Source organism: Mustela lutreola, chromosome 2, assembly GCF_030435805.1.
Source record: "Mustela lutreola isolate mMusLut2 chromosome 2, mMusLut2.pri, whole genome shotgun sequence".
Classification (NCBI taxonomy): Eukaryota; Metazoa; Chordata; class Mammalia; order Carnivora; family Mustelidae; genus Mustela; species Mustela lutreola.
In genome coordinates this window covers 179593378-179619728 of record NC_081291.1, presented here as the reverse complement: position 1 = coordinate 179619728, position 26351 = coordinate 179593378, and the positions used below count along the sequence as shown (strand labels likewise).

Sequence of the window (26351 nt, the reverse complement as noted above, 5' to 3'; positions counted from 1 at the left end):
TTTTGTTCTTTGTGTTTTCTAGTATATGTGATAATTAATAGAAAGGGAGACTTTGAAGTTTTAAAATGAAGTAAATGGGTTAAAAAAAAAAAAGGCATTAAGAAATCTTTGAAGATCAATTTCCCAGCAGGAAATTTGTCAAAGCAATTAGGATCCACCCTGACTTGGGCAAGCACAGTAGTGCTCAATTGATGTGCTCTTTCAAATAACTAAAGCATTTTTAACTTTAGTGATCTGTGCTAGTCATACAGTCAACCACCTGATGGTTTGTACAAAGATGGATCAACAACTGAGTTATGTACCAAACAAACAAACAAACAAAAAAACCCAACCTTTATGAGGATTAAATCAGTCAAATATACTATAGTTTTTATTATCATGAAAGGAAAACGAACAGGAAAACATGAATTGCATCATTTTCAACAAGATGTCCTATAGATTCAATCTAGTTTCAATTTTAGTATTTGTGCTTCTAGCTTTAGTTTTTGTATTCCTTGACTAGATAGACTATTGTTTTCTACTGATACATATGCAGAAACTAGCAGCAGTTAAGGTAAACAAGAAGTCACCTACTCATGTCCTAAAGATTTAAAAGTTTGCTAAAATAGCCATCTGTTCCACCACACCCTTTTAGGAAATAAGGTATCATCTGATTCAAAGGGAAGCACCACATTAATTTCTGTGGTCATAGGACACTGTTGATGCATTTTTTTAAAAGATTTATTTATTTGTTTTAGAGAGAGATAATGAGCATGTGAGCAAGGGGAGGGGACAAGGGAGAGGGAGAGAAGCAGACTCCCTCCTGAGAGGGGAGCTAGACAATGTTGAGATCATGAACTGAGCGAAACTAAGAGTTAGTCCCTTAACCAAATGAGCCACCCGGGCACCACACCAGTATTGCATTTAATTACTAATTTACTTAATGGCCAGACCCAGAGGTAGGAGTTTATTTCCTGGTATTAAAACATTAATTAGGACCTCAATATATAGATGTAGGGAATAAAGTATAGATTCATTAGCATTTTTATGATGATCTCTCTGTATAAAGGATGTGAAAATTTGATTTTAATAAAGATGTTGACATGACATGTCTCTGGATGAGAAGTAATGTATCTCTGTTGTGGAATATTTATCTTATATTTATAAATATGATATATTTATCATATTTATCTTATGCCAAAAATCTCTGACATGTACTGGACACATCCAGAAACACTGGAAGAAGGATATTACCCATATTTGGTTAATATGTACTTGCAGAACTAAAACAAGTAAAATGCCAAATTCATATTATTGAAATCATTCACTGAAAAAAAAAAAAAAATGCCCAGAAAATAGGATTCTAGCATACTGTCATTATTTTTAACCTGGTGTTTCCAGTTCATGAAGTACCAATGGGGAACATGAAATTTATGTATGTTCATAGATAGCAATCAGTAAGATCTTGGAAAATTCCAAGAAGATATATTAGTTTGGATAAATGTTTAAATTTCCAGGACTTATCTTCTAAATGTGTTTCTATACAAAATTAGTCCTTGACATGCTTTTCAAAAATCTTTTCCTTGGTCAGTTGAATTAAGGAAAGGTGCATACAATATGACCCTCACTGCTTACAAAACAGAATAACACATTAAAATCTCTGACAATATCTTTAATAAGGGATTTTTAAAATTTAATGTTCCCCCAAAATGTACTTAATTACAAAATCCTTTCACTGTGCAACAATTTATTAAAATCTGAAACATAAAATTTTCAGGAAAAAGATTTCCAAAGTAACACTTACCAAAGACATTCAAATTTAATAAGTATCCTTTGGAAGATATTTACCAAAAATCTTTCATACATGAAGAAACAAGTTGTTTCCCTCATGGCTTTTCAGCATGTGGGATATGTAAGGTTTTCCTAGATTTGTGATATTAACTATTACAAAATCTTTTATAGGATTTATTAATGAAATTGCTTCTTTGTTTTGTCTACAACAATAATAATAGACAATTTTGAGTTCTTACAATATGTCAAGAATTATTTTAAATGCTTCAAATGAAATAACATATGTAATCCTTACAGCAACCCTCAGTGATGGATATTATTATTTCCAATTTTTAGAAGAAAGAAATGAGGAAGCAGAGTGGTTAAGTAAATTAATCAGTCACATAACTAGTGAGTAGCAGAATGGAGATTCAAAGTTATGCAGCCTGGCCCCAAAGCCCATGTGTTTGATCAGAGCACTGTGCTAGGACTTAAAATGAGAGCCTCTCTTAAGGCTCTCCTGATTGTCCCTCTATCCCTATTCATTTGTAGCGTTAGCTTTCTCAGTGAAGAGGGTATCTCAGTGAAGAAGAAACCCAGTTTCGCTTCAGAAGCTTAAGGCACTTTATAATCTTTCTGACACTTGCCAGCAATAGGGCAGTAATCAATACAAATTCTTGAGCCATGGCCAACAGAATAAATTTTTCCAAAGTTAAGTTAACTTTGTTTCCAAAAGTAGTGTTGTAGCATTCTGATATTTTATGAACATGGTGCCAGTGAAAGTTTTTCATTTTAGATAATATGAAATAAGAGAAGTATCACACTATCTCCTCTTTTTTTTTTATATTTACAGTAACTTTATTTAATCTAGCATATTCCAAATTTATTTGAAGATACATGAGATACCTTCTTTGTGGCACATCTATTAACATCTTGAAGGGCAGTGTTACAACCACCCTAAGTTTGATAAACTGAGTTATGACCAGTAATATGCTAGTGTTTAAAAACTGGCTCTCCAGAGCAAGAAGGAAGGAAGGGAGGAATGGAGGGAAGTAGGGAGGGAAGGTAGAGGGAGAAAGAAAGGAAGGACGAAGGGAAGGAAGAAGGGACGGAAGGAGAGAAAAGAAGGAGGGAAGGAAGAAAGGAACTAATTTATCGTGTTTGAAGTGTTTGAAGGTTGAATAATGAAAAGATGGGTACAGTAGGTTCTGGCAAGCAGATGAGAGCTGGTTCCAGCATACCATATGTTTCTCAATCTTCTCAAAATTTGGCATTATGTCTGACATCATCATAAAAATTGACATCTCTTGGTGTGGAGGCAATTACACGTAAGAAGCCAAGAGGGATTTTTAAGGTTTTTAACTAAGGGGCTTATTTGAATGATTTTGTGTGGACTCAGTACAGGAATGTAAAAAATTACATTTGAACTAACTCTTTACCAATATACTTGTGAAGCCATAGACTTTCTTCCAAAGTTCCTACTTTAGATGCATATATAGATTACATATATACTAATAATTCTACATATACCTATTTAAATATACTCCCACCCCAAAAAGGTATTATAAAAGAGACATAATACATACCTAAGCAGGAAAACTCTAAAGGGACTAACCATAAAAAAATGAAACGAGAAATTTAGGCCCAAGTTTATCTTAAGAATCCACTGACTATAGATCTTTGCTCTCTGAACTGTGTGCCCTGTGGAGTTCCCTCTAATTCCTTGCAAATTTCCCTTTATCTAAACTTACTTTATGCATTACTATAAAGTTGCATATTGATATGTATAAGCATTTCAGTCAGGCTCTCATGAAACTTTTAAGCCAAAAATACCATCCACAATTATACTGCTATCTTTGAGGGCTATGCCCATTGCACTGAAACTCTCAGGGAGGATCATCTTTTTCTCTACCCTCTTTTGTTTATTGTTTGGGGACCAGAACATCAAATTGACAAAAGGCAGATTACCAAGAGAAAAGACAGATTTTAGTCATGCACACACATAGGAATTCACAGAAAAACTTGTCTCAGGGAGGAGATTAGAATTTGAGACTTCCAACACATCTTGAAGGTAAGGGAAGCGATATAAAGGTACTTATGGGAAAACACATGATTTTTTGAAAAGATAAATGGGATCTCAGAATACATGAGAGATAGGATAGTTGTGTGAAAATGTCTTTAGGTGATGTCTTATTTTGGTGTTAACTTCTTCTCTCTGGTGATTCTGGTGGTCTTATAAATGTGACACCTGAAACCAGAAAACTCCTAGAAGAGACATAGGCAATAATTTTTTTGACATCAGCCATAGCAATATTTTCTAGATATATCTCCTCAGGCAAGGGAAACAAAACCAAAATTAAACTATTGGGACTACACCAAAATAAAAGTCTTTGCACAACAAAGAAAACCATCAACAAAACAAAAATGCAACCTATGGAATGGGAGAAGATATTTACAAATGATAAATCTTATAAAGGACTAACTTCCAAATATATAAAGACCTTATGCAACTCAACACACACACACACACACAAAAAAAGTGAAAAAAAAAAAAAAAACTGTCCTGCTAAAAAAGATCCGAATAGATATATTTCTACAGACAGATGAAAAGATGCTCAACATCACTCATCAGCAGGAAAATGCAAATCAAAATCACAATGAGATATCACCTCACACCTGTCAGAATGGCTAAGATGAAAAACATGAGAAATAACAAGTGTTGGCAGGGATGTGGAGAAAAGGGAGCCCTTGTGCACAGTTGGTGGACATACATACATACTTGTGATAAAGTTTAATTTATAAGTTAGGCACTGTAAGACATTAATAGTGACAACAAAATAGAAGAGTTACAACAATATACTGTAATGAGAGTTATGTGAATGTTTGCTCTCTCTCAAAATATTTTATTGTACTGTTTACCCTTCCTGTGATGATGTGAGATGATAAAATGGCTATGTGACAAGATGAATAAAGTAAGGAGAATGAGATAGGTTTGTGACACAAGTTAGGCTACTACTGACCTTCTGACAATATGTCAGGAGGACCATTTGTTTCTGGACCACAGCTGACCACAGATAACTGAAGCCACAGAAAGTGAGACCATGGACAAGGGAGGACTAGTGTATAAAGTATTGAGGGTAGAACAACAACCTAACATGTGGGGAGATAGTGACTGAAGTAATGAAATTGGTCTGACCAAATTATTCTCAGGTTTTTCTAAAACACAACTTCGGGCAAGGAAACATCATTGTGGGTATCTGGGGAAGACTGTCCAGTAGACAGGGGTCATTTCTTAGTGGTTTTATGATAAGGGCCAATTTTTGCCCAATAGGCTACCTTGAGCAAAGATTTAGTTTCCCTAAGAAGCAGGCAAAATTATGCAACCAAAGTCTACAAATACAAAGGGAAATATAAATTTAAAAAAGAAAAAAAAAACCTGCCCATCAATTGAAATTGATTTCTAAGTCAAAGCAGAAGACAATGATAAAAATTACAATAAGTGACACAGTTCTGAAATTGTTAAGGACAATAGTTTACACATTTAGGGTGATTCTCAAAATACTTTAAAATATTGTGGTATAAGCATCAACCAGATAGAAGACTGTTGGCTGTATACCATTGATACGGCCACAACAAGGTGTGCCTGCTGAATGTCAGCATTTCAACAGCAGGTCTACCTCTTTTGTTATCTTATCATTTTGCCCACACTTAGCTAATAAAATTTAAATATTCAGAAATTACATGTTGCTGAATTTCAGTAGTTTTTAAAATTAATATTACATTTTATATATGTTTCATATATACTGCACCATCAATTGTAAGTTAGTCCTAAGATAGCAAACACTAGCTGGTTGCATAAGCTCACCTTGCAAATGTAGAGCCTAAAAGAAATTGATTTTTATTGACATGCTTATTTCCCTATAAATAGAATTTAGAAAGAAAGATTATTTAGCATATCATATTACATTTCAAATGAAGTACAAAAATGTGGCAAAGATTTGCATTATTCATTATTAATAATAGTCATTTTTAGTTTACAAAATCGTTGTAATACTATTAACATCTCTGGTATATATAGAACAATGCCATTTGGCTTGTTAAGAAAGTAATCATAAAAAAAAAAAAAAAAAAACCAAGGAGAAAAAGTATAAAATGCATTGAATGCCTTTGCAGGTACTGTGAGAAAGAAAGTGAAGTAGAAATTATGAGCTAGCAGCCAGTACAAGATACACAGCCTTTTCCTCCTCATGCAGTCAGTGATTTGTAAACAAGAATTACTAACTAGAGAAAATGAGAGGAAAACACAAAGCTCAGCCAGGTGTTATTTTACGTCAGTGATTTACTCTGCTATTTGATCAATGATGAGAACAAAATCACCCATATCCTTAGGAAGCTTTCAAAGCAGCTGTGGGAGCACCTGGCTACTTGTCCTACACAAAGACTGACTCCATCAAAGAAGAATCAAGATTTATTCCTCTTGGCTTCAAACAGAAACAATGCCAATGAATCTGCTGTTGCATCGCATTATTTCTTTAATGAGAGAACAAAAGCAGTTTTACTGTTCCATTTCTGGTGACTTGGCAGGAACACAACTACATCCTCCTGAATCAGTTGCGACAGGATCTTTCAACATTCCCTCAAGAGGCCAGCAGTATGCGTACTTTCCCCCTTTTTATAGCTTCTGGACACACACACACACGGGCTCTCACTTTCAAAAAGTAAGAGAAAAAAAATCCCAAACACAGCTTTTTAAATATTTTACATCTATATTTTATAGAAAACATAGAATCTTAGGATTATAACCTACAAAATCTATGGAATCCAGCAGAATTTTACCAATCAAGATGTGTTAAACTGTAACTAGAGCACTCTGTGAGAGCACAGTTTATGGGGTGGAGCAGGATATGGGGATGAGGAAGATGCCTTTAGAATTAGTGAAAAAGCTATTGATCTTGGGAGTACTCTTAATCAATAATCAAATAACTCAGAATATTTTGGTTTGGCTTTAATTTCTCAATTTAAGTACTTTTTTTCAAATAAAACAGCTAAATAATGGAAAATATCAAAAATTCAAGAAACGAATGCAAGATAGATCTTAATATTATACAATTAAATTAGAGTATATCCATTTGGTCAACACCATATGTTCAAACTTCTATCACTTTGCAACTTTACTTCTTTTCTGGTAATATTATATGTTATTATATATTACTTTTACATTAATGTACTCATAAAATTATTGTCATATGCATGTAATATATGAATCAGTTAGACAGTGTTCCTATGGTACCATTGGGGATTTATAAAACAAAAACGCAGAAGGCAGGACAATTGTCTGATAAACCTTGAAACAAGATTTAAACAAGTTTTGAATGGAAGATGGTCACATAAAAGGTACCTAATGTGTTTGTGTGGCACTATTCTAGGTCTATGGGATATTCAGAGCCTGAATGCCACAATCACTGAGGTACAGTCCATAGTGCCAGACTTAGTCTACAGTCTGTTCCTTATATTTTACATAATTGTGAGTTGCTTCCTGTTTGAACCTATGTCCTTACTTCTAAAATTAATTAATTAATTTATTTATTTATTTATTTATTTATTTGAGACCGAGAAAGAGAACACAAGCAGGGGCAGGGGCAGAGGGAGAGGGAGAAGCAGACTCCCCACGGAGCAGGGAGCCTGACATGGGGCTAGATCCCAAGAGCCCTGGATCATGACCTGATCTCAAGGCAGACGTTTAACAGACTGAGCCACCCAGATGCCCCTGTCCTCACTTTTAACATGAGATTAACTGTACCTATAAAATCACAATATGTATTAGGTGATATATGTGAAAGAGCATGGGAAGTGAAGTATAATGTAAAAGTGAAAGTGAAGTATAATATTATATATTCTATAAAGAGGAATATCAAGAACTTAGGATAAAGGTAGTCAATGAGGAATAGAAAATAAATCTTTTAGGACACAGGCATCAAAATCAATTCTATCTGAAGTGATTAAAAAAGTCTTAAGCTAGTCCATAGTTCTATCTTAAGGGGAAAAAAGGTAATTGCTACAATTTTATATTATCTTATGAACAGTTCCTTAAATGTGAATCTTTCTTCTCAAATTCCCAAGGTTATCCATGAGTTGTTTCACAGTCCCAAAATGGGACTGAAATTTTCATGTCTGTTTATGCACCTTATGTGTCCAACAGCACAGAATATGATTTTTTTCCCTTTTTTGAGGCATCCAATAAGCAAATCTATAACATTTTTAAAACTAATTTTCATAAAGCTTCTTGGTTTAAAATACTTTGGAAGTCAATGTTCTTTCAACTACTTCCTCTCCAATTTTGTATCATCATAAATTCAAGGATGACAAAAATATAGGGAACAACTAAAATTTGATGACTCTTCCATAAGCTACATGTATTACTTTATATCATAGCTTATAAATCTATTCATATTTGGGTTTAACATTTTGAAATTTATTAACATTTGAATTATATATTTTTAAAAAATTTTATTTGAGAGAGAGAGAGAGAGAGAACATGATTGGCAGGAGGGCAGACTGAGAGAAAAGAAGACACCCCTTGAGCAGGGAGCCCCCCTTGGGGCTGGATCCCAGGGCCCTGGAATCATGACCTGAATTGAAGGCAGATAGATGCTCAACTGACTGAGACACACAGGCACCCCAACTTTTGAATTATATTTTTGAAAATAATTTCAGATTATCACATTAGCTATCACTAAGATTAAGTAGGTTTTTGAAATAAAATAATATTCCTTTTCAAGTACTTTCAAAAGTTATGGATAATATAATTTGTTAATGTAATTTAGAAATCAGTAACTATTGGTCAGTTGTTAGATTTGTTTCTGTTTTTCTCTTATATCTAATTTTTCTAGGCTAACATGAAAAGCCACTATTGATAGCTTGATATGATTTCATTTAAAAATCTATAATATGCATATGTACAGATATTATGCTTATATATGCATATATATTCATTATATTTTTAATAGCCCAAGGTTCAGTTCTATTCAGAGCAAAAGGAAAAAAAAGCTTTTGATCTAGAAGAAAGTCAGCCATAGGTTTGGAATCTGTACTCAAACTATGCATGCAATGGAAACAGTATTCTGCTAATATAATTGATTTGCCACTGCATTTATCTACTGTTTGTCTAAAGTTAACAGTTTTAAACAGAACAGTTCAACTAGTATTTAGAAGAGTCTTTCTAGTATTAGTGTCTGGCACAGCATTCTGCTTCTCTTTGCCTACCTAGACTTCCTCTTCTTCAATATAGTTAATTTTGATATTGAACGTCTTGCAGATCTCCTCATTTGTTTTCCTCTTGATCATATTGGTAACAGTGTTACATGTAACATCAAAAAAACCCTTCCATGTCTAAGTATTTTGCAGCTAGAATAAGTTCAAAAAATCCCCTTGGTTAACTTCCAAAAATTCTTAGTCTCAAACAGGGATATCAACTATTTGCTTTTCTTTGTTCTCAACATCAGGCTCAGAATGAGGGTCATCTTTGTGGCAGATGCACCACTTTTTTTTTTTTTTTTTTTTTAGTATTGCTGACCTAATGGCAGGGAAACCAGGTCATCATTTCTTCATTCCCAAATCTTCCAACATGGTCTTGATAGTTATATAATTTAGTTATATAGTAGTTACACAGTTTAGTTATCCAATTTGGAGGTATCTGCTACTTAGAATTATTTTTTGAATCATAGCATGCATGTTGATTTACAACTTATTTTTGTCACTTTAAATATTGAACTTATTTTCCCATGCTCTTAGATCTGTCATTTTTAAAACAGCTCCATTAAAATGTATTGTACAGAGTTTTTTCAAGTGTCCAAACTTTTTGTTTTTAAATGTAGCAATAAAACCTGTAGAGCTCTATCAATTTATTAAAGATCTATGTTTTACAAGTTTTAGTACTTTTTGTGGTCTTTTCCACAATATTAGTTAAAGTTATTTTAGTTGTTTAAGTTGTTTTAGTTGTTTATGAATAAATGACTCTCCTGGTCACTCCCCCCCCCTTTTTGGGGGGGTTGGTATTTAAGTGGGATAATTTTTTCCTCCATATCTGGAACATGATATAAACGTTTTTAAAAAGATTTCTATTTATTTATTTATTTATTTATTTGAGAGAAAGAGAGGAGAGGGTCAGAAAAAAAAGAATCTCAGGCAGCTTCTGCTGATTGTGGAGCCTAATCATAGGGCTTAATCTCCAGACTCTGAGACTATGACTAGACCCAAATTAAGAGCTGGCCACTCAACTGAGTAAGTTACCCAGGTGCCCCATGATACAAACTGTTTGATGAATCATCTGAGGCTCAGAAGTTACAAACCATATTCAAATATAACTATAATATTATATTTTAAATCTACTTATATAATTTTCATACATAGTATACATAATTGTACAGTTCAAATAATAGTACTTTTGGCTAGAAAAATCACTAGAAACCAGGATTCCTGATTTTAATATAATAAAATTTTTATGAATAAAGCAATTGTTTGAAGTTGAACTGAAATGGGACACATTCCAGAATCTTCTCTATGGTCAGGACAACTTTCTGAGATTCTGATGAATAGCATATACTAAATGCCTAGAAAATATGGGTACAACACATATATCTTTTTAGTGAAAATTGACAGGTAATGATAAGTTCGACAGAATCTCAGACTGGTCTAATTTGGAGATTTTTTTTTTCTTTATAGCTCAAAGAAACTACATTCTATAGCATCTGTCATATAAACTATCTCTCAAACATCTCTGGAATGATATAATAGTCAGTAGAGGTATATGATATAAATTACGCTAAATAGCAGCCTAAAGACGTGCTTAACAGTGAGCATATTAAATCAGCCATTCATAAAACTAATAAAAGAGAAATTTAAAAGGCACAGATAATGCTGAAAAGAACTTTAAAGATAATGTTTTAGGTCTTCCTCTATACAATTAAGTGCTGCCAGTGCTGTACCACTTTGAATTATTATTAATCAAGTGATTTTTCACTGTGGCTCCACAGGTAATGAGAGTTTACAGTGCAAATATTCCCACAATGTTTACTTGTCTTGTCAAGCTCCCTACAAGCATCACATTGACATGGTAGGAAGAAGTAGAGTGAGCAAGCTTAGTGTTACATGATGTTAGTATTTCTTTGGGAAAGACTTGAAATTTAAAGCTAAGGGCCTTTGAAAATATAGAACAACCTTTACTTTGAGGAAAAACTGGAAAAAAAAATTAGACCTATGTCACCAATAACTTAAGGTGGTATAATCAGAAAGAGGAGCACCTCTGCCTTTTTAAATAAGAAAAGCAGAGAAGTGAGAAACCTGACAAATTGTAAGTTAAGTAAAGAAAATCTTTAGAACCAGAGTATCCAATTTTTTTTCAAAATGTTTAAAAAAAAAAAAACAGATCGAATACTTTTTTAGAGTAGTAAATACATCAAATGAATTAGGTAGTTAAATTGATAGGTGTCTTTTTAATCACTGTTTAAGAAACTTTTTTTTTTTCCTTAGGAACTTGTTTTTTAAAACCCACCTACTATGGTCCCTACAGAACCATGAATGCATCCCAAATTAAGGTCTTTAAAGTAAATCAGTTGAATCATTGTGAGAGGCCTATTGTTATTTGAACAAATTACCACAAATTTACTGTCTCAAGAACAGATATTTATTATCTTACAACTCTGGGAATCAGAAGTCCAAAATGAGTCTGACAGGGATAAAACAAATGCATCAGGAAGGGCTGGTTCCTTCTGGCAGCTCCAGGGAGAGTTTGTGCCTTTGCTCTCCTTGTTTCTGTGGGTTGCCTGTATTCTTTGGCTTACCACAGCCCTGCTTCTCTATAGACAAGGTACTTCCTGCCTCTTTCTTATGATTATATCCAGCCCACCTGGAATATTCAGGATTGCCTTTCTATCTCAAAATCCTTAGCTTGATCAAAACTGCCGAGTCTCTTTTACCAGAGAGGAGCATTCACAGGTTGGGGATTCAATGTGAACATATTTGTGAGCCATTATTCATTCTATGACAGCTGTCATATGGCTTAGCATACCACAGTGTTATTTCTAGGTATAGGAAAAAAGACAGAAATTATAGAGAGAAAATAAAGCATCAGTTGTGCCTTAAGCATGACATGCATATTTCACTCATAACCACACTTCAACTACATGGGGAACGTAGGTAATATATATTACGATTAAACTCTGATTTCTGGGGGAACATCAAAAGAAGAACACATGAGGCAGATACTCATAGGATATATTATGGTATATAAAGCACCAAATTTCCAAACAAGATATAGAACAAAAATAGTTTGAAGTATGCTCTCAGGTTTCAAAAATTTAAATTCACATGATAAATATCACATTTACAGAATTTCACAAGTTTAATTACAGTATTGATTGTCGCATATCCCTTTCTTGAGCATCTACAGAACGAAGCTCTCTTACCTGTTCTTGCTTTGCAACTATACCCATTGGTTCATTAGCAATGAAAAAGGGAAACTCATAGTCTCAAGAGTCTGTTCTGATTTGCACTTTCTAGTGCATATTATTTATTATGTTATTGTTTTTTATTTACATTTTATTAAGTCATTGATTATATTTCCTATAACACATGCGCATGTGCACACACACACAAACATACACATCTCTCTGAAAAGAAACACAGGGAAGAAAAGAAAGGAAAAGAATTTTAAAAAGACAGTAAAAAAGCACTAAAAAAAGGAAATGTAGAAAGAAGAGAGGAAGGAAGGAAAGGGGAAAGAAAAGGGACGGGAAGAAGAGAAAAGAGAAAGGAGAGAAGAAGAGAGAAGAAGAATTTGATAGATGAGCAAAAGTGTGCCTTAATGCTAAAGGTAAGAACCAGGACTGAGGTTGAAGTCCCAGGAAAAAAAACAAAGACTCCATGAAAGAATATTTTAGCAATTTGAGATTTTCACAAAGAAACTGGTAGCCCTATGGAGTGGTGTACTCTCTACAGCAACCGTTGAAACAAAAAGTGGATAATCAATGAACAAGGATATGCTAAGAGATTCTCTGCATGGCTGAAAAGTGTATAAAATGACTTACAAGTTCTATCCTCATACTAAAGATTCTATTATTTAACATTCACTGTCAAGATTTTCATTGTCACAAACAGATGTGCGTAGGACTGTGCTCTTGCTCTCTCTTTCACCTAACCACACACACAATTAAGTCTTAATTATGAGCAAAATAATTAAAGAGAATAATTTACTATTATTTCGGGTATTTCCACATAAGCGTTAGAAAATAACGCTCATCCTAATGTGAATAAAAACTCCTTTGTTCACTAATTCCATTATGTATTTTTCTTATTCTGCCGTGTAGTTCTTGGTAAACTACTTGAGATTCAGAAAATGTAGTAATCAGAAAGGTTTGTATTAAAACATTTTTAAAAACATGGTAATCTATTCAATAATCATTTATTTTGAAGGTCAAAGCTAAGATTTTGAAAGCTTAAGAAAGGATGTATATCAGAAATACAATTCTACTGAAAACTATACTGAATACACAATTCTGTACTCCGGAAACATTTCTTGAGCCTTCAGGTCTCTCAGTCTCTGATCTGACAAACTCCATATCTTATTTCCCTATTAATTCCTTCTCTGACTTTTTAGAATCAGAAGTAAAAATCAATAGTTGCCCTCTGTGTTCTAAAATTAGTTTTTCTCATGTGGAGGAATAAATGTGTTTTCCCCTTTAAGTCTGTTAGTACAGTATTGTCACAATATGCTAAATTCAGATGTTACATAAACTCAGGTTATTAATAAAAAAGATTTATTAAATATATTCAGAACAAATTCTTGAGGTTTCATGTATTGAAGCTATATTTTAAAATAAAATTCCATATGGTGTTAGCCTTCTCAGAAAATAGAAAATACAGCATTTGTGATGTATATTGACCTATAAATTGTTTTCCAAATCATCTGCTTTAACTCATTAATTGTTTAAAATGTGTGTCTGGTATATATTGTGTATCTCTTTTCAAAAGCAATATATTAATACACAGTATGGCTCAGAAAATCCAAATTATGTAAAGCACTTTTCTCTGTAAAATAATTTAACAAAATCAAAAATGTGTGTATAAAGTGTGAGAACTCTACCAAGATAATATTGGAAACTTCAATATTAGAGGATTGATCTGATAAAGTATAAACATAGTGGAATATTTTATCCATTAAGGTAATAATTATAAAGACAATATCAAAATATGGAATAGGATTTCAAATATATGGTTAACAAATAGAATTATCAAAAATTATGTATATTTTACAACTATGTAAAATATGGATATTTACATATGAAAGGGATGTCCAAAGTGAAAAGATTTTAGAGGTTATATAGTTGTTGGACCCTGAAGTCCATGTATAAGTGAAGGAACAATAACTAGATTAGCTAGAGAATAGTGTAGTTAGTAATACTTCCCAGGGTAGTTAGGGAATGGATTTTTTTTTTATTTCTATTTTATAGAATAGTATAGTATAGGAGAGCACTCATAAAATCTGTACCTTTACAAATTTAGTAATTAGTAATTGAGCTATTAGTAATAGAAAAGACAGTACCTATGTGTTAATAAATAGTCATTCTAATATGCTGCCATGATTGAATTTATAATCAGTTTTGCAAGGATTATGCCACTTGACCTTGAATGCTAAATAATTATGTGGCAAAATGTAGTATACTGGTAATATTGTTGCTTTATGACCTTGCACATTAAACTGAAATTTAAGCATAAGATTTTATATATGAAAAGGATATTTTCAAAAATTGTAATGAATTGATACATTTAAGGCAACTTGTAATTTGTATGAGTGACCTTAAAGTTTTAATTTTTCCATAAAACTCCATTTAATACATTATTATACTATAATTCAAAAACATTGATGCAATTTCCAACAGCAATAAACTTATTACTGGTAGTTTATTAGTAGTTAATATGAATCAATTTAAATAGTGAATTATTTGAGCATCTTTTGTCTTTACCATGCTATCTATTTCCATTTGAGCTTATAAAACAAGCTCTTCTCTTTTTTACCAACTTCTGTAATTATCACTCATCCTTAGGAATATATTTTAGTGCAACAAAAATGCTTTCATTGAACAACTAGAAAGAGTATTAAATATAATTTCTAAAGTACTTATTTTCTTAGGAGAACCAAACTTGTCATTCTCATAAATGAAAGAAAAACTTTATCCTTACAATACAAAGTGAACACTTAGAAATAAAATACCAAACTTAATACCCAAGTCTTTCTTAGAAATTTAAAGCATATGCATTCTAATTGTAGAGAATTATTTTTTTCAAATTCTGTTCTCACCTGCAATTGGTTTATTTGAATAGATTTCTGGAAATGAGTTGGGAATACATTATGAGTTCATAATGATAATTCTAATTTGAGTTTATCATTAATAGAGTTTTTATGTACCTCCATTGATTTGATATCTATATCCCTATTTCCCATAGGAAAAACAAACCCATCTAGTCCCCAATAACACCAAAATAATTACTCACTTGTTTTAACCCTAAACATACACACACAGATTCAGAATTACTATACTGATATTACCTACAACATCATTACTATAAACAGTTTAATAATTTTTATAGATTTTTTTAATCCTTAAAATTATCTCATTGGGATACATGCTAAGTTTCTATTTTTTAGAGTACTTTTAAGTAGTTAATCTTGGAGTCTTGCCTCAATACACAAGTTTCTTTTACTTTTATTTTCCTTTTTTTTAATTTTTGATACTTTTTTCAGTACTGATTTGCTTTCTAACCATTTAACTATTAAGGCAGATTCTGAGACTTCTATCTACCAACCTTATACTGTCCATCCTATTGCCTCCCACCCCTGAGGATATCCATTGTTATCACTTTTTCTATTCTTGGGATTATCCTTACACTGCTTTTTATCCATTTTTCCCACCCTACTTTTTTCATTTAAAAATATATCCTGAAAAAAAACTCCATTATAGTATTTATAGATAGCCATAATTCTCTGGTGGATGTAGCATAGTTTTTCAACCAGTCCCTTTCTGATGGACAGTTAAATTGTTTCCAATCTTTACAAATAAATCTCAATGAGTAGTCTTGTAAATATGTCACTTTGTATTTGTTCAGTGTGTCTTTGGGATAGATTCCAAAAGCCCAAGTGTAAATGAACATATAATTTGCCTTAAATTGTTGAATTTCCTCTCTTAAAAGTTGTACCATTTTGCATTCCCATTAACAATGTATTGAAGTGCTTTTCCCCATAGCCTAGTCAGCAGAGCCTGCTGTCAAATATTTGGATTTTTGCCAATCTTATTGGTAAGAAATGGTATCTCAGTATATTTCATTTATATTTCTCTTTTTATGAATGAATTTTAACTTCTATGTAAAAGCCTGTTTTTAAAAATTAGAATATTGAAAATGAGAAAAGAGTCTATGATATACATATTCTAGGAAAATTCTGGAAGTTTAATGCAAGATTAGGTTAGGATTGGGTTGTTAAAACAATGATATATTGAGGGAAAGAAGACATGATTCTGAAAATAAACTTCAGAAGTTAAATGTTTCAATTTTATTCAGATGTCACAGAAACCATGCAAAAAATAATTCTCATGTTGATATGTAATAATTTATAGTTAAGAAGTTTGTGCTATAAACTTTCATAAATCACTAAGACTTCATGAAGTACTAAGTCTTGAGGAGAAAGAAAAGCCTATAAATGATCCTGTAATTGCAGAGTGTTTTTCTACAGCATACTTAGACTTGCTAAAATATAGGATCCAGATGTATTGTACTTCATGCAGTAGCCTAAAACCAAAGCCATTTTAAAGAAAAATGTCCTCCTCTAACAAAGACTAAGATGATGACTTCTGGCTCTCATTCTTGGACTATTTGAGTTTTTCCCATGTTCCCTAGTAGTGTTTCTAAATCTATTTAAATAGTTTATTTGGATTAAATAGAGTAGATCCTAAGGCTTTCTTATTAATCTGACATTAACATTGCTATCCTCTTCAACAAGAATTATATTTTCCTTGGAAGACAAAATAGTAAAGAAAGGATTATGGAGAATGATTCCTGCCAATTAATTCTTAGTTATTTTCTTTCCTTTCAGCACCTTCCCTGATAGGTGTGGTAAGGAAGGACTGGGCATCCCAAAATAGCATTGCCCTATCATGGCAAGCACCTGCTTTTTCCAATGGAGCCATTCTGGACTACGAGATCAAGTACTATGAGAAAGTAGGTCTTATTTGAAGCTTCCTAAAAAACTACATATACATATATATGTATATATGTATATATCAAGCATGTTGTTACATTATTTTACTTTAAAACCTGTTCTTTGACCTAACCTCATACCTACTATGTCTTTGAAAACTCTCTAATTTACTATTATGCTTATACTTTCTAAATTAATTCATTTTGTTTTGTATCAGAGTATAAAAGTAGAAGACACAAGATGTTCATTTCCATCATGACTTACTATAGGGATTTTTCCAATATAGCAAGAGTTAGTAACTCCTTCAGCTTTCTACAATTCACTTGGAAGACATGGTAAAATGGAATTGCTATAACCTCAAGAGAGAGTTTTTGTAGCCCATTTTGTTTGCTGATGAGTTTAAAGTTACAGTTCACTATATTTGGGAAGGATGATTTAAGGGATAAATGGAAATAGCTGATGTATTAAAATTTTTCTTTACATTTAGGTCAGCTGTTTTTCTTTTTCTTTTTTTTTTTTTTTAAAGAAGCTAGCAAGATAAATCTGGTTAATAATTCAACTTAATCTTAATTTTCATTTTTGTCATTTAAAATTGTTCTCAGCTCTTTATTTTCCTAAATTATATACTTCCTTACCTTTGTTGTATCCACTTTTTTCTTTATGTTTTTTTTCCCCTGATTTCTCACTGTTATTGTGGCTATAGGCATTATAGTAGACCACATAGCAATTCTGATATGTCTCATTGTGCTACTGGTGCTCTGGAATACTGATAAAGGGAACACTTAATTTAAAAAATAAGGTAAAAATCATACATAATTTCTAGTTGTGTAGTACAGTAAGAAGGAAGTCTTGCACTTCCGTAACTTACTAGAAGCAAAGGAACATCACAAATAAATTTTTATTTCTTCTGAAGAAGTACAAAAACAGAAATAGAAGTCTGTCTTTTTCTATTCTATTGCTACTGAGCAAATATAAATTTGAAAAGGAGAGGTAACTCAGTAGCTGGCCTGTATCCATTTTGACACCCTGGTAATTTCAGCATTATGTAGTCAATGAAAACTGCCATTATCATGAACCAACGGGAATAACTCCACAGTCTAAGAAAGGGTAAATTGAGTTTTAATTGGATTACAGATTCTGCACATTAGCCAGGCCAGGATGTGCCAGAAATCCTGTTGAGCTATCCTTTCAAATGTTATAACCTCTAGCATGCTGTCACAAAATATACATATTTTCTGTCTACTTATTTATTAAATAGATCTTTAGGTATGCAAAAATTATCATAATTTTAAAAGGCAATGGGCACATATATAAGCAACTTTTCAGAATGAGAATACTCCTTTATGGTTTATGAAGGCTATATTTTGCACATAGAAAATTGTTCTCATTTTATAGTCATTGATGCTTAGTATGTTTGAAGATGAAGATAACTTGAATATTTCCAAATAAGGACAAATCATACAGATTCTGTAAAAAGGGAACCATATTCATTCAATCAAAATTTTAGAAATCAATAATATTCTGGAAGATGGTAATTGACATAATTTCCTTGTTTTAATTATAGAATAGATAATGTTACGAAGGAGTCTATTTTGTAAGAAAATGGCAATGATCCAGTGCTAATGGAGTTACTGTACATGTAGTAAACATGGAGTTGGAAGCCAGGGATTCTTAATTCATGCTCTGATTGTGACTTTCATGATGCTTGTGGCCAAGAAATTCAATTAATCTCCCTATGTTTCACACTTCACATTTACAAAAGGGAAATGAAGATATCAGCTCTTCTAATGGGTTATAAAGATTAATTTTATAAACAGACCCAAAGATGAAAAGCACACTAAATCAGGATTAGAAATCATTTAAGAAAGAATTAAGGAAATATTTGACATATAATACAACATAGAACAAGTATACAATAGCATGGAAATTATATACCAATTAAATAAAAATCAAAACTTTTCATACATAATGTATAGGCAACTAATCAAAAGCGTTAGAATATCAAACATTTCAGAGCGAGCATAAAATAATTGATAGGATTAAAACTGTTTCCAACTATGTCTTCATATTGTAACTGTGCATTTTTTCTATATACAGCTATAACATGATTTCTGCTTCCAAGTAAATGTTTTTGTAAAATTTATAACACCCTACAATAAAACTCTTAAAGTGCTAATTTCCTTCTTTATTAGGAATGTAAATACTGTTCATTAAGAAAGCAAGATACAAAGAAATACATGTACAAATGATCCTAATTTTTGAATACAAATATCCCGCTATATTTGTGTGTGTATGCATATATATATATATATATATATATATATATATATAAGATTATATAAATACAGAGAAATATGGAAAGGAATAGAGTGTACACCATGCTGTCTCCAATATTGCTTGTTGAGTTGGAATGGGATGGGGAAGCAAATACATGGATGGAAGCAAGGAAGAGAGAGGGAAGTAACAAGCATAGATAAACATGGATGGATGGATGAATGGATGGGTCTAAAACAGCTTTGCTTTTTCTCTCATATCTAGTTGCCTATAAGCAACTAGAAATCATGACAGAGGATTTTGTAAGCAAGTGATTAATTGAGAAAGCTCCCGGGAGGGGCGCCTGGGTGGCTCAGTTGATTAAGTGACTGCCTTAGGTTCAGGTAATGATCCTGGAGTCCCAGGATCAAGTCCTGCACTGGACTCCCTGCTCAGCACGAAGTCTCCTTCTCTCGCTGACCCTTTCCCCTCTCGTGCTCTCTCTCTCTCTTTCTCTCTCAAAAATAAATAAATAAATAAAATCTTAAAGAAAAAAAAAGGGGGGGTGCAGAGGGAGAGAAGCTCCTGAGAAAACCAGTAGAGAAGGGGGAACAAGACTCCAAAGAAAATGCCAGTCAAACTCAGAGTGACCAAGGTTAGTTCTGGAGTATAAATTACATCTCAGAGTTCATCCTGTAAAGAGAAAGAAGCTGAGCTAATGGGCTATACAGAAAAAAAGTATATATATATATATCTTGGCACTTCTGGTTCTCTGTAGTGGCTTTAGGAATGCATATGGAGGTCTGTAAAGAAGGTGCCAGATACAAACCTTTACAGTCAGAAAAGCAAACGCTGGGGGAGTGGGAGCAGGAACACATACATGTAATCTAAGGGGGTGTGGTGGCACACCAACTATTAACTAAGGTACTTGTGTGCTCAGCAAACTTTGAAAGAATTTTAAGCCTCAGCTCATTGTAATATTCTTCTCTTCAGTCTTTAGTATTGGTGCATCAGTCTTTAAGGTATTCTAAACCTTCCATTTCCTTTTGATCAAAGTTACTCGGTATTGCTGACTCATAATCCACAAATGATCAATATTTATACCACTCTTTCAGGAATTCATGCTGTTTTTTATGTTCTGCTTAAGAGCGTTATTCTGTAAATCAGGAAAGAAGTTAAGCTGCTTAGAATGTGGAACGTCTACAAATATCTGAGGTCAAACAACATAGTATTGTTATCAGTGACCTTTTCTTAGGGAATGTGTAGTATTAGAAAAAAGTCTTGGCCTGAGTGTTCAAAAACTTGATTTTGGCTGAGATCTTAACTTTCTTAGTCCTGTTTTTTCATCGGTTAAAAAAAAAAAAAAAAAGTGTCTAGAAAGAAAATCTTTGGTTCTAGCTGTTTCAGAATGTACATCCATACAATTTATAGATATGTTATCCCAAATAACGATAGTTTTGCATTCATGAAATTAAATGTACACACATACACATTTAAAAAATACTTTACCACAGGGAATAGTATTCTTCACATTATAATTATACATAAAAATTAAGAACTTAAATTGTCTTCTGTCTCTGTGTGATAAGAAGGGTATGGAGAATAAAACATATTGCTTGTTGATTATAACTAATTAGATATTATCTGTTCAGTTCTTTATACCCCCCAATTCTTAGTTACATTTTTCATACTCAAAGTGTTTTATTTTTATTCACTCAAGTGAATAAACTTTGAACATGAAAAGACACTTCAAATAATGAAGAAAGTCAGATATTTACCAAAAAAATCCTTTCATATTTACTTACTAACAAAGAAGAGTTTACTCATAATGAGGGAACTGTTAAAAAAAAAAAAGGCAATTGGGGTGATACAAACATGATTTATTTACCACTTCGAGAAGTGGACAGTCTCAGAGAACTGTAAAACGGCAGAAGGCGGGAAACTTTTACAGGTTAAAGAATAAGAACAAAGAAGAAAAATTGAATATATCTGATGACTGAGACCACATATTTAATCTTATTTGGTATGATAAGGAAGGAGGAAAGAAGTATCGAGTAGGCTTGGCATTTGGGGACTGGCTGACTGGATACACTGCAGTTTTGGTCAAACAGAATTTTTAAGGATGCAAACATCGTATTCAGTTTGATGACGTGGCACCCCAGGTAGGAGCAACTCTATCTTGGGCCTAGAATGTTATTTCAGTAAAACTAAAACATTATTTGCTTCCACCACCTCAGTCTCCACCTCTAAAATCTACAAACCTTCTTGTAGTCACAAAATACCGAAAAGTCCATTGAGTATCCAACATGCCCTTTCCTTATCTCTACTCTTCTCTCTCTCTTTACTCTTTTTGTTCTCATTCTTAATATTTTCCCTCTCTTTTTCTCTACCCAAGGCACTTTTCTTTCTCCTGCTTCTTTGTTCTTTTATTTTATTTATCAAAGTTAATCTTTTTCTTTTAAGGATGTATTTAAGAGAGAGCACAAGCAGGAGGGGCAGAGAGTCTCAAGCAGACTCTGTGGTGAGCCAGACATGGGGCCAAAATCAAGAGTCAGATGCTTAACTAGATGCACCATCTAGGCACTCCTTAAAGCTAGTCTTCATTAGAGTCATTTATGTATATTTCCAACTCTCTCACTAGTGTGTGAGTCTGAAGAAAGACCGTTTTCTTGTTTGTCTTTGTCACCCAATGCTCACTCAGTGCCTAACACTGAAATACTATTTGCTTTCAGTCATCCTAAACAGATTAGTAAAAATCTTCTCCTTCTTCAGAACTCATTCATAGGAAATTGAGATAAGTCACCCAGCCACTGTGAAATTACCTGAGCAATTGAAAAACAAAAACAAAAACAAAACAAACAAACAAGCAAAAAAAAAAAAGAGAAAGCCACCAAAACTCCCTATTTCTACCTCTTCATAATAAAGACCCATACATGTGTCCATCAGCTAAAAAGATGTTATTTTAGTAAGTAGAATGTCAGTCCAGGAGGCCAGCGATTTCCTCTCTACTTTCACATCCCCATCATCCAGAGAAATGCACAGTTAATAATTCAAGGACAACAATAGTTAGCTTGTTACACTGCTAGGTACTTTTAAAAGTGTTTTTTCATGGACCAAATAATTCAGTCCAAATAACAACACTTTGAGATAATAAATACTATTCCTCTTCCCATTTTGCAGATGAAGGAACTAAAGTGCAACAAAGGTATGTAACTTTATCAAAATCACACAGCCAGTAAGGAGTTGTTAATGCTGGCCTCGGTACTTGCATCACAATTCGAGGTCTCAAAAAGTCAGTGCTTTCTGCTGATTCTGATTTTCTGGGTTCCCTGAGGCCAAACACTTCATTACTCTCCAATGCCCATTTTGCATCTGTAAAATGGCAGCCATAAAACATACCTATTTCACCTGGGTGCTGTACAACTCCACTAATTACCAACTGGTAGCTCATTTTGCAAACATGAACCCCCATAACAGTTCATTATTCTTACATCCAGTACTTAAAGACACTGTGACTGGTAAAGTCTTTTCCGTAAAAGTTCTCTTGTTAATTTTTACCAGAGTCAGCAGTTTTTAGATTTTTGTTCAAGAGAACTCATCTTGAGAAAGGAATCGTTTCTTATGTTTACATGGTCAATATTATCTACATAAAATAATTAACATATCTGCCACTGTTTCACCTAGTACCAATAAAGTATCTGTTAGTTTTGTATAAAATTTTATAATTTCATGTCATGAGAACAGTGTTTGTTTTTAAAAAATGGGGAGAGGAGATTTGTAGGAAATTTTTAATTATGGGAATACTTTCATATCCCAGGGGTGATTTTAGGTAGCCTCTTTTGAGAGAAGTTTGCATTCATGGTGTCCTTTATGAAGTCACATACTTCTCAATACCAAACTTTATACAAGTCTCTTTCTTTCTCACTTCCTGTCTTATTCTACAGTTTCAAGATAGTTTTTCCCCAGATAATAATTCAATAAATATTGCTCTTTTTTCCTATGGTTATAAAATCAGTAAATGTGCATCTTTATTTGATTAAAAATATATGAAGAAATTACTGAAGAAATAATCAACTGAAGAAAGAAAAAGAATTTTCCTTTTTAAGAAAAACAATGCTCAATGTGCATCTCTCATTTCCTTTTGTTGAATTTCCTTCACTTTGGTGTTTGCCCAAGGAATGAAGAGAACTTTCTCTTCACTTCTATGAATGCTACTCTTACCTTCATCTACTCTTTGGGTATAGAAATATACCTCCTCCATTTTTTGCACCCTCTTTTCCCTGTGGTCATCTGAAAGTTGTACTTTTTTTTAAAAGACTTTATTTACTTATTTGAGAGAGAGTGTGTGTGCAGAGTGAGAGAGAGAGAGGAAGCACGAGCAGGAGGAGGGGCAGAGGGAGAAGCAGATTCCCCACTGAGTGGAGAGCCCTATGTGGGACTTGATTCCCAGGACACTGGGATCATGACCAGAGTGGAAGGCAGGTGCTTAACTGACTGAGCCACCCAGGAATATCTAACTTGCACATTTTGCAATCCAAGTGTAAATTTGCATGTAAACCTAAGTGTGGTTATTACACGTGAACTAAGGAAAATGGGATTGAGGAGAGCACAAGGATCACCTGGAACACGAGGAGCTTTTTGAAATGTGGATGATGACTCAGTTGACTGGAGGTGGGTTGACAGCATGTGGAACAGAATGAGGATTTACATCAGGAACAGTTTCCCAGGGAATGCTAGCAGTGCTTCTCCAAGGACCAAGCTTTGAATTTTAAGTCTTCAGAGGCCGATTTTCTGTTACCTCACTTTATCAAGTGTGTAGAGAAGGAAAATAATCACAACCCTTTAAACATACCATGAACTTAAACATGCCTCATCTTTATAACTAGCTAAGACCTCTTTAGGTGCTATATGATGCATATGATGTTAGAACCCAAAATATTAGTTTGAAGCAAAATGCAGTAAATAAAGGACCAAGTCAGTTTCAGATACAGTCGAGTACTTCTAATGAAAATCAGGAAATTCCTGAGCTATTAAATAAAGTTCTGTGGGTTTTTTTCCTTTCTTTTTTGTAATCCTTATTTGTTGCAATGTCCACCACAGAGAAATTGGATACGAGCATTTGGTACTAATTAAAACAACATTACCTGATAGAAAATGGACAACAAGGGAATTTACAGATACAAACACTCATTATGGAGATTTCATAGCCAATTTCCGTGTTGTGCAGCAACACCGCACTGCACAGAAGCCTGTCTAGTTTAGTGAGCCCAGGGAGTCCCACAGTGCCTGGAGCAGAGATTCTCGTGATAAGCAAACCTGGGACTGGTGCCAGTACAACATCAAAATCAGCATCTGTATGGTTCTCACATATCAAAATAGAAATTTAAAAGATATTTACACTATTCCATCAAGCACAGAGTCTGCAAGTACATGAAAATTGCCAAGTATCTACTAACTATTCTAGCTTTATATTATCTCCATCTTCCTAAGAGTTCCACTATCTTTATCTTTCGTTTGTTTTGAGAAATGGATTCATTTGAAATGACAGAAGCTGGGGCTTAGTATGTGGAAGTTTTGGTACCTCCCCAAAAAAGTAAAAAATTAAGTGGGGAGAACAAAGTATTCTAACTATAGACTTCATTCAAAGCTTTAGCATATACCTCAATCTATAGACTGAAATGAAGATCATAAACAAAATAAGTGTCAAAAATGTATGTTCTTTTTCTGAGAACAATAAAACAATACTCCTTCCATCATGCTCAAAGGGCCTGGGCTTCTTTCGGTGAAATACAGTCACGAGAAGAGCAGTCACAGCCTGATGTTCTGTGTAGTACGAGGTAAAGTTGCAAATTCATTAACCACGCTTCTGCCAAACTTATGTGTTACAGTTCGATCAGCTCTAAGGTCCATGTTTTAATTCCATTTCACATTTTAAAGTCAGAGTCAGTTGCTTTAGGTACAGTAATACTCCTGTACCTCCCCTTCTTAAACTGTTTCCTCATCACTTTTCCTGAATTTCATGTCTTTCTTTTTAGATGAGGTTAGGGTAAACTAAGTGTTTTCCAACTCTGAAGTCCCATGATTATATAAGCTTATTATGTTTAGTGTGTCTTGCTTTGCTGTGCAAGGAGATAGTAGATAATCAAGTAAGAGTAATGAAAAAATGAGGAATTTAATGTTTCCTATGAAATATTTGAAAAATTATAGGAAAGTATGTAAAAACCTTAAGGATGAAAGAATCATCCAATCTCTTCAACAATCCATTTATTACAAAAATAATATTAGAAAAATATTATTATTTAAAAATGATTAATTACTGACATGAATTTCCACCTTCTCTTAGAAGTTATTGTTAAGAGGGAAGAAATAATGCAGTATAATATATAGCTTTGAATAGAGGTTATAAAACCTGCTACAATATCAAATTATCAGAGCATCACAAATGTCCCTTTGAGTTGGAGGTGGGGATAAGGTGGTGGGAAGGAATGCTAGAAACTATTCTGGGTAAAATATTTGGACTGATGCCTACCAAAAATCAGTGTAGTCTTAGAGCATGCAAAAATAGTATTTTTCTTTTATATTTTCATTCCTCAGAAAATCCCTTCTGGGACACAAATTCAAACTTCCTCTAAATTTCTGATCTAGTTTGGTAAAAATCAGGCAAAAAATTTCACTGACAGACACCAGTTTTTCCAATGCAGTGTCTCCTTGAATTCATATTGTATTCAGCCTTCAAAGAACTACTCTTACATTAGTGGAAAATGCAAATAAATGTTTCTACTTTTGAAAATTAAATATATAAGTCAGACATCTACCTTTCTATCCTAAAATGATAAAAGAGTAAATACTACTATATAATGCTTGTAGCTAAATCTTGCCAGCTTTTCTAATATAAATTTCAAGAGCTGCAATTATATTGTGTTATCTAACCCTTAGCAAGTTTTTCCTTGATCACTGGCCTTATTAAAAAGTTGACTGAATCATATTCCCTGGGGGAGAATGCAAGATTTGCTTATTTTAAATGCAGTTAAAAATACAGCCATATTTTTGCTTGTTCTTTAAACAATTACAGTGTGAGGCCAGAAGTACAAACATAATTGCA

At 33.2% G+C, this 26351-nt stretch overlaps 1 protein-coding gene across 3 annotated transcripts in view; it reads left to right on the top strand.

Annotated features, from left to right (window-relative positions):
* Window positions 1-26351, top strand: part of EPHA6 (EPH receptor A6) — an 878132-nt gene that overhangs the window by 535130 nt on the left and 316651 nt on the right. For all 3 annotated transcript variants that reach the window (XM_059164403.1, XM_059164402.1, XM_059164404.1), the window contains one exon: window positions 16892-17016. In XM_059164403.1, the coding sequence (XP_059020386.1) occupies window positions 16892-17016 (125 nt within the window). The remainder of the gene's footprint in view (window positions 1-16891; window positions 17017-26351) is intronic.